Source organism: Megalops cyprinoides, chromosome 8, assembly GCF_013368585.1.
Source record: "Megalops cyprinoides isolate fMegCyp1 chromosome 8, fMegCyp1.pri, whole genome shotgun sequence".
Classification (NCBI taxonomy): Eukaryota; Metazoa; Chordata; class Actinopteri; order Elopiformes; family Megalopidae; genus Megalops; species Megalops cyprinoides.
This window is the reverse complement of record NC_050590.1, coordinates 26,712,560-26,728,364: the sequence shown is the minus strand read 5'-3', so window position 1 is coordinate 26,728,364 and position 15,805 is coordinate 26,712,560. Positions and strand designations below refer to the sequence as shown.

The 15,805-nt window shown below is 41.7% G+C and overlaps 1 protein-coding gene across 1 annotated transcript in view; it reads left to right on the top strand.

Moving 5' to 3' along the window:
- The window catches only part of LOC118781640 (doublecortin domain-containing protein 1-like), an 85,252-nt gene that overhangs the window by 25,397 nt on the left and 44,050 nt on the right, over positions 1-15,805 (top strand). Inside the window, exons 10-13 of the mRNA XM_036534650.1 lie at positions 8,266-8,358; positions 9,729-9,899; positions 13,577-13,678; positions 14,246-14,412. Coding sequence (XP_036390543.1) covers positions 8,266-8,358; positions 9,729-9,899; positions 13,577-13,678; positions 14,246-14,412 — 533 coding nt within the window. The remainder of the gene's footprint in view (positions 1-8,265; positions 8,359-9,728; positions 9,900-13,576; positions 13,679-14,245; positions 14,413-15,805) is intronic.

Here is a 15,805-nt window from a genome sequence, read left to right as displayed (position 1 = left end):
ATACATCTGCCCTCTTCGCTCATGCTCCTTGCTGTGCCTCTGGTGATCACATGCATTTTTTCATCATCATCCAAATAAGAGTCTGCTGAGACAGGGGCACCTATGAAAATATTGTGGAGGAGCAAGTGAGGTGTGGGGCTGGGAGTATGTTGAACATGCTTGCATGCTTACATCAGTGGGAGCAGGACAAGGTCATGGGTCTGGATTTCTCTGACTTTTGGAGTTCTCTGACTTTTTCCATGGAGACAGGATGACTCACATAACTTAGATTGACTTAGATTGAGAACAAAGCATGGAGTTAGGCCACCAGACATCTCAGGCCTAATCCTGCATGAGTTTGTTTGGGAAGGTGGGAGTGTGTGCCTTTTTGGGCACCCATAAATCTATAATTGAAAGATAATTAATAAGTTATAGTATTTGTTTAAAACTATAACTTATTATAGTATTATAGTATAGTATATATAATATTTGATTAAGTGAATTTAGAGAAATATCAAAGAAAAATGTTAAAAATTAATATATTGTTATTTTAATAATGCGTATTAAATAGGGAGCCATTTGATGACTAATAATAAATTTTATTATTTTACATTGTATTTTACCTATATGAGCATTTGGATAAGGTTTGCTACTAATCTTAAAAAATAAATTTACAATATGACTGTTTAACTTTGCTTTACCTGCAATTTACCTTAATATTGTTTGACCAAAATTTTCTAGTTTTTCAGCCAGTTTTTCAAATTACATTTTTTGATAGATTTGCAGTTTTATATTTATGAATTTAACATAGCAATGTAATAATTTGTACAGACGCATTATGTTCATCGTAGGTTAAATTATGTGGAAAGACGTGGATGTCAGAGAAGATAAACAATAGAAAGTGATAAACAGCACTTTGGCCCAGCTTGCGAGGTGAAGACGCATTAATGATATGTAAAGGAAGCGCAGGGCTGTCCTTCAGCAGAAGGTTTGCTAACCTTACACATTCGCGCTTGACCTGCTGCGTGTTGCTCTCATGGTGGCTCTTTGTGTACACAATGGGAGCCCCTGAAGTGTGAAGAAGAAACATTAATATTTCCCAGCGGGGAGGCCCAATTTGGGTGCCATGCATTATCCCTGCCATTTTCTCCCTGCAATTTAGTCTGTTGCTTTATTTTCATATCATAACGCACAACCGGAGACCCATATTCGTAATTAGCACTGTTTTCACCTGAGACCTGCTTGCTGTTTTTAAACAAAAGCAGAAGAAAGACCATTTTAACTTCTCGTGGGCAAGCTTTTGCCATGAATAGTTACCCATGACGTGATTGTTACTGCCGAGCGACCGCTGTGTTTGTAATTAGAGATTAGACACAGCATGATGGACAGAGTATAAAAATGGCTCTTTCACATACATGAGTTCCATAATTGTGTTTTGCACTGCTGGTCTGCTCTAGCGGTTCCTTGTGAAGAGTATTACAGGAACACGGAACTAAAAAAGGGTTACACATGTCCCTGAATTCATAGTAAGGAGCTGATGTGTTAAATAATGAAATCTGAAACAGGCCAGGGACAAAATAGTGAATGTAGTCCACTTTATCTGGGTGATTGACGTTTAACATGTAGAGGATTTGCACATCAATAGACATACAGCAAAAAGTACACCTTTGGATTACAGTACATTTACAAGACTGATAAATGCCCCATGCAACAGAACTCTGACAGAGACAAAAATCAGTCTCTTGGCTTGTATTTATAAATATTGAAGTTTTAATGCAGTTATGTATCAGCAGTCATTTTTATGACAAATATCCCAGACATCTTTCTTATACATGCCAATGTTGTAGTATATTTTTTAGATCTTTGAAAGACACGTTTGATTGAAGTTAGGATCAACTTGTTGCCATACTGTGCCATGCTTATTACTTTTTTTCACTGAAGGAAAAAAAAAGCCAAGTAATGATTAAAGGACCAATTTCCATGTGCCCTGATAATGAACTAATTCCACAAAAATATTTTGATTATAAATAATAGTAAATAGTAGTAAATAAATAATAGTAAATTGATAATATATTTCAGCATAAATGAGCAAACTAGTCATGTTGTTTCCACAGTAAGGTGGGTTGTGATAGCTCCAATTTTGGAGGCTTGGCACCAGAGGTGAAAGCACACAGCAGATATCCCCTTAGTCCAACGCAGGGGCAAATATCAAAGCCCTGGGGCAGTGAATGTGGGTGGAGGGTGGAGGAGGGCCTCATGAAGGGGATTAGCAACTCCTGGGGAGAGGAGAGGGACATTGAGTGAACACCTGCCATGGTGTCAATAGAGAGGCAGTGAACCCCAGTCAGGCACAGCGCGTGGAGCCTGATGAGGGGGTGGAGTCTTCCCCTGCGCGCTGCTCCCCATTCACACCGTGCCACCGCCGTTAGTCACTAGTGTAGCACAGAGGCCAATTTACCGTTTACATGCCCAACCCTGGCCGCACTGAGCCTCTGAACCAGGGCACATGTTCAGGCTGGCACCATTTCTCTGATCTTATTTGCTGTGTGTGTATATGTGCGCACATGTCTGCGTATTTGAGTGTATTGGCAAAGCAATTTATTGGAAAGTGTTGATTGGAACACCTTTTACTGTTTCCTTATTATCATCATCTATTTTCTCCCAGGTTTTAGCTGTTGATCGGTTATTGGATATTGGTATTGGCAATTCTGTAACGTTGTTTGCACTGTGACAGACATTGTTGAATTCATTGATGTGATATGATCAGTATTACATGCTTACAAAGGTCTTAATATTAGAAGTCAGTATTCTGCAAGATTAAAGATTGAGCGCTAAGGTTTTTAGGTTTTGTTTCTTTCACAAAGGATGAAGATTACTCTGCTCAGGCCTGCTTTAGGGAACAATGCTTTTGTCCAGTTTCATTCTTCTTAAAATATTCGGAATTCTGCCTTGTACTCTGTCTAATTATCCTCAATAATACATTCATTCTGAAATACCACTTGTATAGCCAATGCCTATTACATGATCGCTTCAATTGTTTCTTGAGATAAAAGCCCATATCAGAGCACAGCCAGTTATATATGACCCCTTTTGTTTGATACATCATTTCTTTTTTCTCTTCATGCCATTTCAGCAGCTTGTCAAGTTTTCCCAACATGACCATTCTCCATGGCACAATCACTGCCTTCCTGAGAGAGCCCTGCAAGATCCACACAACAGCCTTGTGCCCCAAGCTTTTTTGCTTTCCTTTGTCATCAAAACAGTCATTTAATTGCCTCCTCTCCCTGGAAAAGCCTCTTCGATTTTCACTCCTCACCATTTCACAATAACTATGGTACCAAGGGATGCTCCCTGCTTAACCTTACAGTGCTCTTAATGAGAGACCATAATTGATAGTCCTTATCCCAATAAGCAAGTATGGAGAGCTCCAGCAGATATGGTGATAAAAGGAATCTGTTAAAGCATAGACTATAATGAGGCTAAAGTATTCATTATTTTACCATAAGTTCTGGTCTACCTATCTACCCAGTACTAAATCAGTTATTACAAGGATTCAAAAATAACCAGATGTAAAGTTTCACTGTTTCCATCATGTCACAGTTAAAGGGTTGGGGTGTGCTGGCAGCATCATTCCAAAATTCCACCAAAGAGTCAGTTAATAAAAGATATTTGACTCTTAGTGCATTGCATTAATACAGATACAGAACTAGCAGCTAAAATTTCCATCTTATACTAACCATATTTTGTCATTCACTGCTTATTTCAGGGCTGTCATCAGTCCACTATTATTGTTGTGTTTTCAGGAGTATTTGACAAAGCTAAATTCCTAGACTAACTTCAGTTCACTTCTGAAAATGGCAATATTTTATTTAATCAAGGTTTGAATTAATATACTGTATATGGAATTGGTGCTTGAACTTCTTTTAACTCTTACAAGCAAAACAGTTCTAATCACAGATGAGCAGAAGCAGACCTAGCTGACAGGCTTTACGTGATTAAAAGGTGAGGAGGTGAGAGGCCTTTTGCTTGATGCCTGCACATCCTTGGATCCACTGTGTCCTGCTCAAGCCATTCAGGATGTTGGGCCTTACTCATGGGCAGAATCACTCTGCTCCTCTTCTCCCCTACCCAGAGCTCTGTATTGCTTTCCTGTATCCAAATTCATGTTGCAGTATGAAATGTGTGTTTATTCATTCTGTCATCCCTTACCTATTCCTACCTGACCGTGGGGGGACAGCATGGTGATGAGTGCAACATGACTGCAGCCTGAGGTTGGTCAAAGACAGATCTAGTGGGACAGAAAGATGGAATGATGAGAGACAGTGTTCTGGAATTATACTCAGTGGAACAGAAGGGAGAAAGAGCCCTAAGCTTTCTTGTCTGGAAGTATAGGTACACAATGTTATGGTGTCTTGCAAAAAACGGAGGTCTCACTTCACAGAAGGTGTGTCATTATTTGTTATTTGTGAAAGCTTACACAATTTTAGATTTGTTTTGCAATGGTTGGCATTTTTATAAATAATGAAAGCAGTGGATAATAGTAGTTCATAGCTATCTCTTTACAGTGCTGTGTTATCATTATTATTCATATTATCACATGGTGATCTAGCTTTGTATTTCTAATCATTCTCACAAAACCAAGCAGTTTTCCTTCTCAGGGACTTCTCAGTTTTATTTATTTATTTACTTGTCTTAAGTTTGAGAAATTAATTTGACTTGCACTGGGTGCAAGTCAAGGCAGGGGCAACTGACAATCATTACTAAACAGATTATTAAGGTTATGGTCAGGTGATGACAACTCATGGCAGAGCCATCCTAATTACACTGTCTGTGAGCACTGGTCTGTATTTGTTATGGTCTAATTAAGAGTTCCATTATTGTGGAGTGTTGCCTTCTCCAATGTTTTGACAGAGGGTGTTAGACTCCTAATCATGTATTGTGGACTATCTTGTGTAAGGGAGTTTTCAAATGCAGTTTCTCACCACTCATAGCAACATTTCTGCATATATTGACTTGCAAAGTCACTTTCAGGTTCAGTTTGTCTCTATCTTTTTGTTTATTCACAAGATTCAGCCCTGTGTTCTGTAAGCACACAACGACACAATTACAGCCCTTTTGTTATCATTCACAGTAATCGCCTGCTTCTTTAAACGTCGCTCCTCCACCGAGGTAAATGACAGGAATATTGACAGGGAGCTGAATGTGAAAATGTTATCATAACCTGCCAAGTTTGGCAGCCTTGTACTGGCCAATTTTCACTCTCCCAACCCCCATCCTGCAACAAACCACAGGCGCCGATACAGTATAGCGCATTAGGATCAAGGCCCGTGAGTCAGAGGCCACTGATTGTGCTCATCTCCCAAAGAAAGGGTCTCCAACAACAGAATCAATCCAGTGTTGCGTATTGATTCGGCAACATCACAGCTGCTTTCTAATAAGCGGGAGAGAGGGAGAAGGACTGGATTCGGTGGGGCTGGAATTACCTTTCGATTTGCTGGGGCCACAGCATCAGGACTCTCATTTTGTCTCGGCACCTTTCCTCTGATCAATACTGCATCATCCATCGGGCTGGTAATTAGCCCCTCTCTCCCTCTGTCTCTCCACAAAGATCTGCGCTGACCGCCGAGGGAAAAGAAAGGTCATGCAAAAATCAGCCGCCCGAGCTGAAGGTGACGGGCGAAGAAAGGATCCCTCGCTCAGCGGAGTACTTAGCTGGGTTTTAATTACTGTAATTTTCCACAAAAGTCGGAGAGTGAGCTGATGAAGTGAGGCACTTTCCTCCCTGCTGTTCCTGATGAGGCTTGATAGGCCTCCGAAATTACGCATTGACTCCGCCGTTTGATTTCCCCCAGTGTTTAGTGCTAATAACCTGGAGGGCCCTTTCTCTTCCCTCCCCTCTCCCGCTCTACCTCGCTGTCCTGGTGTCAGTGTGGTAATTACACTGTGTGAAATCTCTACCGCAATCACAGCTGTCTGGCCCTCGCCTCGCCGACCAGGTCAGCCAGGGCACCGGCTCAGCACAAAGCCACTGTCGCCGCTTGCAACGAACGGAGGGTCAGCCTCTGCCTCCTTCCCCCCTGTCCATCTTGTTTTATAACATTTCTGATTATCTAATGACACTACATAACCAACAATCTGTCAAGTCAAAAGTATGTACTAAATATTGAACTATGCCAATGGATTTTTTTTTTGCTTGTTTCATTTTGATGGTACATCCCTGTTATGTTTTTTTTCTTTTTTTAACATGTAGCACAAAGAAGCAGACAAGGTTCTTCTGATGACATCACTGATGTTCAAATGAATCGTAGTTCAACAAGCTATGACAAAAGGAGGGAGGAGAAAAGCTGAGACACTTAAATGGTTTTGAGCCAAATAGGCCCTCAAATTGGCCGTCAGATTGGCGTCCAAATAGGCGATTGTTTCAACTTGTTTGCACCTTTCTGGGACAGGTGTCTCAGCGTCCATGGCTCTTTTAATTCCCCATTGCAGCAATGCGTGTGAGTGGAGGCTGAGGGGATGAGATGGCTGGTAGAGTGATGAGGCTGATCATTGGAGCACTGACCCCTTGCCCTCCACTTTGTCCATTTAAAAACATGGCTTTGACCCTTTACCTCAAATTGGAGTAGATAGAACGTGCCCCATGGATCAGATTCAATTTCAGCTTCACAATGAGATCAGTGTTCAGTTTTGGCAACTGATTCTAGATCAGTGCCTATGAGCACTGAATACCTCCCCAGCTACTGGTGGATGGTAGCTCCGTTGTTACTCCAGCACTGCTGCCCATAGAAATATTTACTAGTTGAGTACCAAATTCCAGTTGTCACAATCATTGGTTTAGCATGGCACATCCTAGAATAAATTCATGGGAAGAGTAGGATATTTTCTCACAGCATTTTTCTTGCTTCACACTGCAGGCTCTCTAAAATTGGAATGTTATGCATCAGTGCCTGTGCAAGACCCCAGCTGTTCTGTCTATAGTTCAAATGGAGTTGGAGGGACAGTCATCTAACCTATTTAATGTAGGGTGTAACTTTTCTGCTTCCCAAGTTGCTGGAGGTAAAGGGAGGGACTGCATTAGGTTCTGCCTTGGGTGCCACAGTGGTGAAAACCAGGTGAGGTGTGCAATCAGCAGCAGATTCTTAGTTTGTAGGTCATTTAAAAAGAGAGGAAAGCAATGAAACAAAGTGAACAGATCGACTAAGCATCTGCAGCCCTTGTCTCTTAATCTCAATCCATGGGGTCTGTGGCCCTCCTGGGAGAGGAATAAAGTTTTGCTCCAGTTTCATTTCAGAGGAATGGCTGTCTTCCCATCCCTGCAGCAGTTCTGCCACCCCCACCCCCAACCTCCCTGTGTAGTGAATACTGTGACTCCTTCTCAGAGAGTGCCCTGCCTCAGAGTAACAATGGCCCCACAATGAGTTATTGACTTGTTTATATATGGTCCTCTTTTCACATTCTAACTGGGGCTCCCACCATCTGGATGCGCGATTGATTTCACTCAGTGGAAAAATAGAGAGACAGTGAGAGACTGAGAGAGAGAGAGAGAGAGAAACAGACAGACTGACAGACAGAGAAGGGCCTCTTTGCTTAACTCCATAACATCAGACTCCCCCTGTTCTCTGTCTCATTGAATAAGACCTGAGTGCAATGATCTGTTCAGAGGGTGCCTGCTGCTGGCTATTGGAAATGCATTCTGTATATAAACAAGTGATTTGTACAAGTGTTGTGAACAATTGTCAGGAGTCATCTGGTGTTTAAGACCATATTGACCCATTACTCATTTTGCCTCACTGCCACCGATTGTTTGTTTAGTTTAATACTGTGCTGTTTACTTAAATGAAGTTGATTTGGTTTAATTTGGTTTAATAACATTTAATTTGTTTTGCATCAAGATGGTGTCAAGAAGATGATTTAGAATGACCATGCCAAAAAGATCTAGAAGCTATTAGTAGAAACAATATTATTTCAAATGGTTTACTACATGTAACCAAATATGACCAAATATTTGCTACAAGTATATGGTAGTTTATTAAATTTAAATTAAATTAAACTTAAATCTTAAGAATTCCAAATTAAAACCAAACATATGTGTCATCCATATTGTTTATATGCAGTGCATGTGTATAATTATTTCATTCATACACAATATACGAAAATTCACTGTAATGTCTACGGATAAATAAATGTCAAGTGTAAAATTGCTGAAATCGTGTCCACAGTCCAAATATTCCACCTTTCCTCCAAAAGTATTCCACCTTTCTAAATATTCTTGATTTCCTCCTTCAGCTGGATCTGGCTGTGGATAACAGCCCTGAGAAAGTCACCAAGAAAGAGATCCTCTCATTGACTGTGGGACAGTTGCATGAACGCAAAGAAAAGGTACTGTGGATCTTGGCATTGAAGACCACGCCAGTGACTTCAGCTTCACTTAAAGGATTCTGGGGTTCATTAGAAAAAGCAAGGGGAAAATGTTTAGTTAGACATATATCAGACATCAGTCACTCTGCCTCGGGATGTACCCTATGCATGCTTGGAAGATCCAACAAAACAAATATGCTCGGTACAGTATAATGTGTGTGCTGGCATTTCCAAAAGAACTGTTAGACACTGTTACTAACATCACAATGGTTTAGCCGTTAAATGGTCATTGTGATGTATTGCACTAATCTTTTTTTATGAGAAGAGCTTACTGTTATTTTGGTCAGCAGCAGTCAGATCAGCCCCCTTGCACCAGTAATATCTATGTGTTGTGGAGGTTGTTTGATCAGAGAGTGTGTTGTCCTGTCAGATAGACAGAGACACCAGACAGAGAAGGGATAGAGGCATGTGGTGGGGGAGGGGCAGGGGTCCTCATACGGGTCCCCTCTGAACACAGACGTTTCCAGTAGGTTGGCCTCCTTGTTTCCGCCTCAGTGAACCCACACACAAACTAATCAAAACACAAACGGCTTTCGTCATTTGAAGGTCAGCACAAGGTCAAGTCTTGAGCTTTGGCTTCCGAAAATTGTGTTTTTGTCACAATGGTGTAAGGTTTGGTGTCTCATTTGAACACTGTCATTAAAACAGAGAAAGAGAAACAAACATGTGTTTCATGGAAACATTCTTTTAAAGCTGGTATACTCAAGATATTTAATATTAAGGTTTGTATGTAATATTACAGGAAAAAGTAAATCAATAATTAATCAAAGTTTCTTACCTTTTGAAATATTACAAATTATTTGGTGTCATAAAATGTATTTGATGTATTTGTTTAGAGATGTGTTGAATTATCAATTGGTCATTTTGTTTTTATGAACAGCAGTTTTTTTATTATAAAACAGTACTTTTTAAATAAAATGACAGTAACACATCACTTCTTTCATGCTTCCATTAAAGTAAAATAAAAAATGTTTGTTACAGATTTAACTGGGTAGCAGGTGTCTGGAGCAATTATCACTATTACCCACGCTGTGTGTGTGAGTTTAGGTTAGGACAGCAGCAGGGGTCCATGTTAAACATCCGCACACTTGCACCAAATCATGGGGACATTTCCAATTTGGTTCAACTTACGGTGTCACTGGTCTCCTTTACAGATGAACTCCTTAGCTGTTCCAGTGCTGTCAGGTCAAGGAGGGCCGGAGGCAAGCACCAGACTGAGCCCGTGCTCTGCGCTGTGCCCCCTTAGCGACAGGTCTTCCCCAATGCTGTTGTGGGTAGAAGACTAATAGGTGTGAGAGAAGTAATTACTCCCCTCCTTTAACCCCTGGCAGCTGCAGAGGCAGGTTGGGGAGCTGCGGGCCACCATCAGGAAGTACCGGGGTCAGCTCTCTGTGCTGGCCCCACAGATTAGGGCAGAGGAGGACCGTCCTGGCGGATACGTGTCTCAGCATGTCCAGCCCCTATCCCGTGGACCGCCACTGCCACAGGGACTGCAGCTGAAGGTGAATGTAGTACCCTCTCTTCCTCCTTAGCTCTTGCAAAATGATTACAGTTTGGGATCCCTCTCTGCACGTTCCTCCGCAGTGAATAACACTGAGGTTTACATTATTTCTACTCATGCAAATTCCTTCTGTCCGTCATCTTTAGTAGCCCTGTTAGTTACTAGTTAACCAAAGTTAGCTCTATTGTCAATGTCCATTCATTCATTTCCTCAAATTTCCTCAAAAGACTTTCCTTTGCTAATTTCTGTTCTCTGCACAGTTAGCTAACAAGTTTTAACTTTTGGTATTATAACAATTATAATATAACTATATAATAATACTTATTATTGCTAGACTTGTTCCAGTCCAGCAATGCACGTCAGGTATTAGAAAATTTTGTGCCAAACGCTTCTGCACATCAGTTTGTGGTTGTTGACATGTGGTGACGGACAACTGTGGTGTTGACTAAATATCACAGCCCAGAAGCTTGGACAGTAAAGTCGGGTATCTTGACTTAAACTATGTTTATGTGTGTACTGCACTGCAAAAAATCTGTCTCTACACTGAGGAGTGCATGAAAAAATGAATGCACCAGCACAACAGCGAGACAGTTCCCCCTCTTCTTCTGTATCCACGGCAACTGATGTCAGGGCCAGCTGAGGCAACAGTGACCCGAAGTGAAGTAGCCTTTCACACACCCGGTGGTGTTTAAGCCGGAGTATAAATCAGCTGTGAACATATTGGACAACAGTGCACGTGGCGTGCTGCGCATTGCCATTTCCAGGGGGCACGTTCTCCCACTGTCTTCAAACACTTTGCACGTCCAGTCCTAGGGGGTGGATGCCGAGAGGCGAAGGGCATCACCTCATTGAAGTGACCAGAGCCAGCTGGGCCCAGCTGCACTGCTAGTCAGAGAGCAGGGAGGGGGTGGGGGCATTGCAGAAGCAATCCTCATTGTCTCAACCCTAACATTCAGCAACAAGTGGTCAAGTCAGGCCCCAGCTCAGGCAGAACCTGTTTTGCCACTCAGATAGGTGCGAGGCACTCTGGTAATCTAAGGAGGTGTTGAGAGACAGAGTTAATCTGTTTGCACATCCAGTTATAAATCAAACACCTACCGCCTTATTCAGTGTGGTTTCTTATGCCACAAGGTCTGTCTCAGCAGATGAAAACCAACAACCACAGAGTAGATGTCAAGAGTCAAATGTCAGAAGTTTGATCGAAAGATGTCAGAACATACACAGTACACAGAGGTTTTGTTAGACATGATGTCTAGAATTTGTCATTTTGAGGATACCAATCTTGTTTGGTTTTCTCTTTGATTCAAATACTCTGTTTTAGCTGTTGTCAAATAAGATGCCCCTTAGGGGTCTGACTTTAAAGGTTTTGAGGAAAAAAACTGTGCAACAAGCTACTGTTTTATGCCTTGTGTTGATCCTGTGACACCTTGAAAAGGTGACCCATGCCAAACGAATTGCTTAAATATCACATAAAAGAGATGCATGTGACCACCCTTGATCACACTGCACCTCTGTGTATTTACTCAGGTGTTTTTACATTGCGCTTCACGCTGTCAGTGTGAAGCCACTAAACCCACAAAGTGTATGACCCGCCGTTCAGCCCTCCAGGAAGTCATGGCATTGTCAGAGACAGGCGGAGACACCTCCGTCCCTCGTACCAGCAACACAGCTGGGGCTACCTCCCACCAGCTCCACCCTGTCACTTCTGCAGGCCCCCAAACAGTGGTAATAACTCCTGACTCCTCGGAGGGAGAAGGTGATGTTTGCCATTCTGTTGTGGGTGACAAAGAAACAGCAGAGCGCTAATCTGGCCCGGATTTATTGAGGGTGTCACGTCCCCTGTTGAGAAGGCCGTGACAAGGGCCCCCCCCCCCCCCCCCCCACCCACTCCCTTGGTGGGCTGCACGGGGCCTGGAAGAAAGCCAGTTGGGCGGCCAGCGGGGGGACACCCTCGCCTGTGCCCAGTGCCTTCTCCCTGGCAGACACTTGGAATGAGTGCGGGCGGCGGTCTCTGCCACCACTGCCACTCCAGGGAGACTGTCCTCCCACATAATGCATTTGTTTCTTACCTCTCAATTAGTGGCTGTTCTCGGCATGCTGGCTGTGCTTATGCGGCAAACTTGGCCCTGTCACATCTGCGCCAGGGCCTAATGTGACACTCACTCTGAGCCTAAATGGACAGCAGATGCTAGAGTGTTTTTTTTTTCTTCATTATTGTGGGGAGCTGTAGAGTGGATTGTCACTGTTTATTTTCATTAAGCTGCTCTTTCTTCTGTTCTTTTTTTGTTAATCATTAGCCTGCAGCTAAATTAATTGCACATGGCTCTATGCGTCCAAGAAACCTCAGGAGCCTGAATGGGTCTGAGAATACGGAAATATGTTATGGAAGATAAGATCTGTTTGTAACCTGTGTCCTGTGGCAGTGTGCCACAGTGTGTAGTAGGTTTTTTATAGATGCATTGGGAATTGAACCTTTATAGTTTTTATCCTTATTACAGGATAATCAACTACAAAATTCAAAATTAAAGGATAATTTTTATCCTTATTATCCTTATCATATTTCTATGATCATTTCACTTGCAGATAATAAATCCTTTAACCCTTTACCCTTAACCCTGTGATGTTACATTTATGGCTGCCAGGGGCATTTTCTTCAGCAATCATTGACTTTACAAACATACATAGAACTCAACTCAGTTTAACACTGTGTGCTTTAAAAATGTGATTTTAACTCCTTTGTTTTTTAAACACACACACACACACACACACACACACACACACACACACATACACACAACATAAACAGTATATGCAGTGACTGAAATTAAAGTCCTCCAGTGGTGTATGCAGTCATTATGTAATGATACATTACTCATCTTTGCATTTGGTCTGAAAGGGTTATCCTCAAATGATGCAAACCTTATTTCAAATGTCCATAATAATTTTCCCCCTTTCAAAATATTTTTGTATTTCAAACTGTGCTGCACTCAAAAATTGTAAATACCTTTTGGTGTAACAAATTTATACTTACAGTCAAATAAATATATATTTTCTCCTCATTGTTTCTTGTACCCAGGCTTGCTTTAGTCACTGTTGGTCAATGTCACAGTCCGTCAGCCTGCAGCGCATTGTGGGCTGGACGCTGTGGAGGAGTTAAACTGGTGTGATATAAGGGAATGTGCAAAGAGCAGAAATCTGCTCCTGGATCTTACAGTAAATAGGCCTGCTATCTTATTAGTTTTGTGCTTCAGGCTTCTGTTCAGCCCAAGTGTATCAAGCTTCTTGCATGCTTTTCCCCTGCACTGGATCCAGTAAACAGAAAATAGAGCAGAATCATCAAGTAATTTACATTCATATTATTGTAGTGTTTCAAAGTAGTTTATTTGGAATGTATAGTAATATAATGTGGTTTAAAAAAGAAGTTATGACCTTAACATGAAAATAGCCAACATTGATTGTATGTTCCAGTGCACATGAAAATATACTACTACATTGAGAAAAAAGTTTGTCATCATGTACACAAACACTACCTTAACAGAAATACGATTTAGTTTTGATGTTAAACGTGTTTTTAATTGTAAGTCAGGATCAGTTTTACTCTCCTCGTACTCATGTGTAAATAAGGACATTTGTAGGTTTATGTTGCTGACAGCTCTATTGTTTTTTGTTGTACTGCAGGTGTTTGTGAATGGCCAGGACACAGGAGAAACACTGGTGTTCATCAGGAGGGGAGAGCTGGACAAAGGCTGTGAGGAAGACATGCAACTCCAGATGGAGAGGGTGAGTCCCACACTTGAGGAATTTAAGACTCATGTCAACCACAGTCCACCTTCTAGTAGAAACCAACATGGATTACTTGTCACACGTGGCAACTCTCACAAATCTTTTCTTGAGATTCTGGAACAGATATGGTTTGTTTTTATTCTCTGTTTAGACAGTATGTGTCCATCCATGCATATAATTGTGGCTGGATGATGATTTTGAAATGAAGAGAGAAACTGGCTTTTTTTCTTATTATTATTCTTTTAATTGTTGACACTAGCACCTGTATCCATATGGCGGAATCTTATGTTGCAGAGCCAGCTTAGTATTCGGCACCAAGATGAGAGGTCATAGCCCCGATGATAATCCTTTGCTGCCCCCTGCTGGTTAAAAGCCTGTGTTCATTTTGGCCCTATGCAGCATGATAAATAGCCCATTTACTTCACACTTCCTTAAAAATCCATTTGCAATTTGAGCGCTGTGTGACCATCCTATTTTTCAAAAATAAATAAATAATGTGCCCCAGTTCTGTAGCTTTAGCCTGTTTGTTGTATTTCCCTCTCCTAAATTAGTCATCTTTTTCAGCTTCTACAGGCGATTCATCAAAGGCTCCAGTCCCGTCCGGGTCACAGCCCCTCGGGCCCCCGCATCGTCCCCTCATGTCTGTTTGATGAGAGAGGCGAGGTGATCTCCAGCCCGGCTGCCCTCTGCAATGAGCAGAGTGTTTGGGTGTCGTACGGAGAAGGGTACCGGTAAGGGCTACATTCGATATCCACACAGGTCTCCCTATTGAGCTAATTCAGAACGTGACATACCAATGATTTCCCCCACTGGGCCCCTGAGTATGCATGCAGCCACTGTTTTTGTTGCGACCCTATGAGTTTTTTCCGAGGGGTCTTGATGCGGGTGTGCTCAGTGGACAGACATGACATTCCCTGTCTTCGACTCTCTCTCCTAATGTCTTGTCATTTTGCCTGATGGCCGTCTGTCAGTGCGACGCACAGGGTTTTTTCATGTCTGAATAGTCACCTTAATGACTGCAGATGGGGGCGCCACAGGGGGTCTGAAGCCCAGAGCCCTGCCATTGTTGAGGGCCGCCCCGGCCCTCTATGTGGTTCTATCTCATTGCTGTCTCCCTCCAATACTTAAGGCAAAGCAGAGAGTAATTGAAAAGTATCTTTCTCAAATTGACAGAGCCAACGGACACCTGACCCAAGCTTTTTCTCTACCACTGCCTCCAAACTGAATTCAGTAGACTTAGTAGCTCAGCACCACATTGTGTATGTACATGTGCAGGTGTTTGCGAATGAGGTATGCCCGCTCAAATTGTTGATTGCATATAATCTGGCAATGAGGTGAAATTGTTTATCCGTAGCGAAAGTCTGTCTCCAGGGATGTTTAGTATTCGACAGAGATTAATGATGACATGCTCATTGACTGGAATTAATTCCCCTCTGAGATTTCCAACATGTAGCTTTAATAAACAGTTGACATTTGGAGGATTGTATCAAAGAACTACATTTATGATAAAACACAGATATGAAAAATAGAAATGATATGGATATGGAAAAGATAACATTTGTGGTTTCTAATGAGTTTTTTTACTGTGATCCGATACAGAATTACAAATTGGGAACAAAGTATCAAACAAATCAAGACTTGATTTCTCCATCCTACTTGCTAATTTTGTGTTACTGTGCCATCAACGAAAAATATAAATTTAATGAAATTTGATGTCAAAAAGTAATTTTTAATAGCAATTGTAAGTTCTCCAGGTTGAGGAAGCTATCTCATATATTTTATAAGGTCTTTCATTTTCTTAGGAAAGATGTTTCCTGGCATGCAGTAGTAATTGCTGTATGTAAAGGGTTCTCTGATGAAAGCACATTAAGATTATGTTCTGCAGCTACTGCCTACAGATTAACAAAATTGCTCTGAAAGAATATAAATAACAATTGAACTAATTTTTCCTTGGAGGCTTAGAAGTTGCCCCTCTAATTGTGTTGTATAATATTGCTAGATCTAATGTCATTATATAACAGAGCCAGACTACTCCCAGCATGACAAATGGCCTTATCCCTGTAGAGACACAAGTGTCAGGATACTCTACAATGCAGAAATGCATTCTGGATTCATGAATTTGAT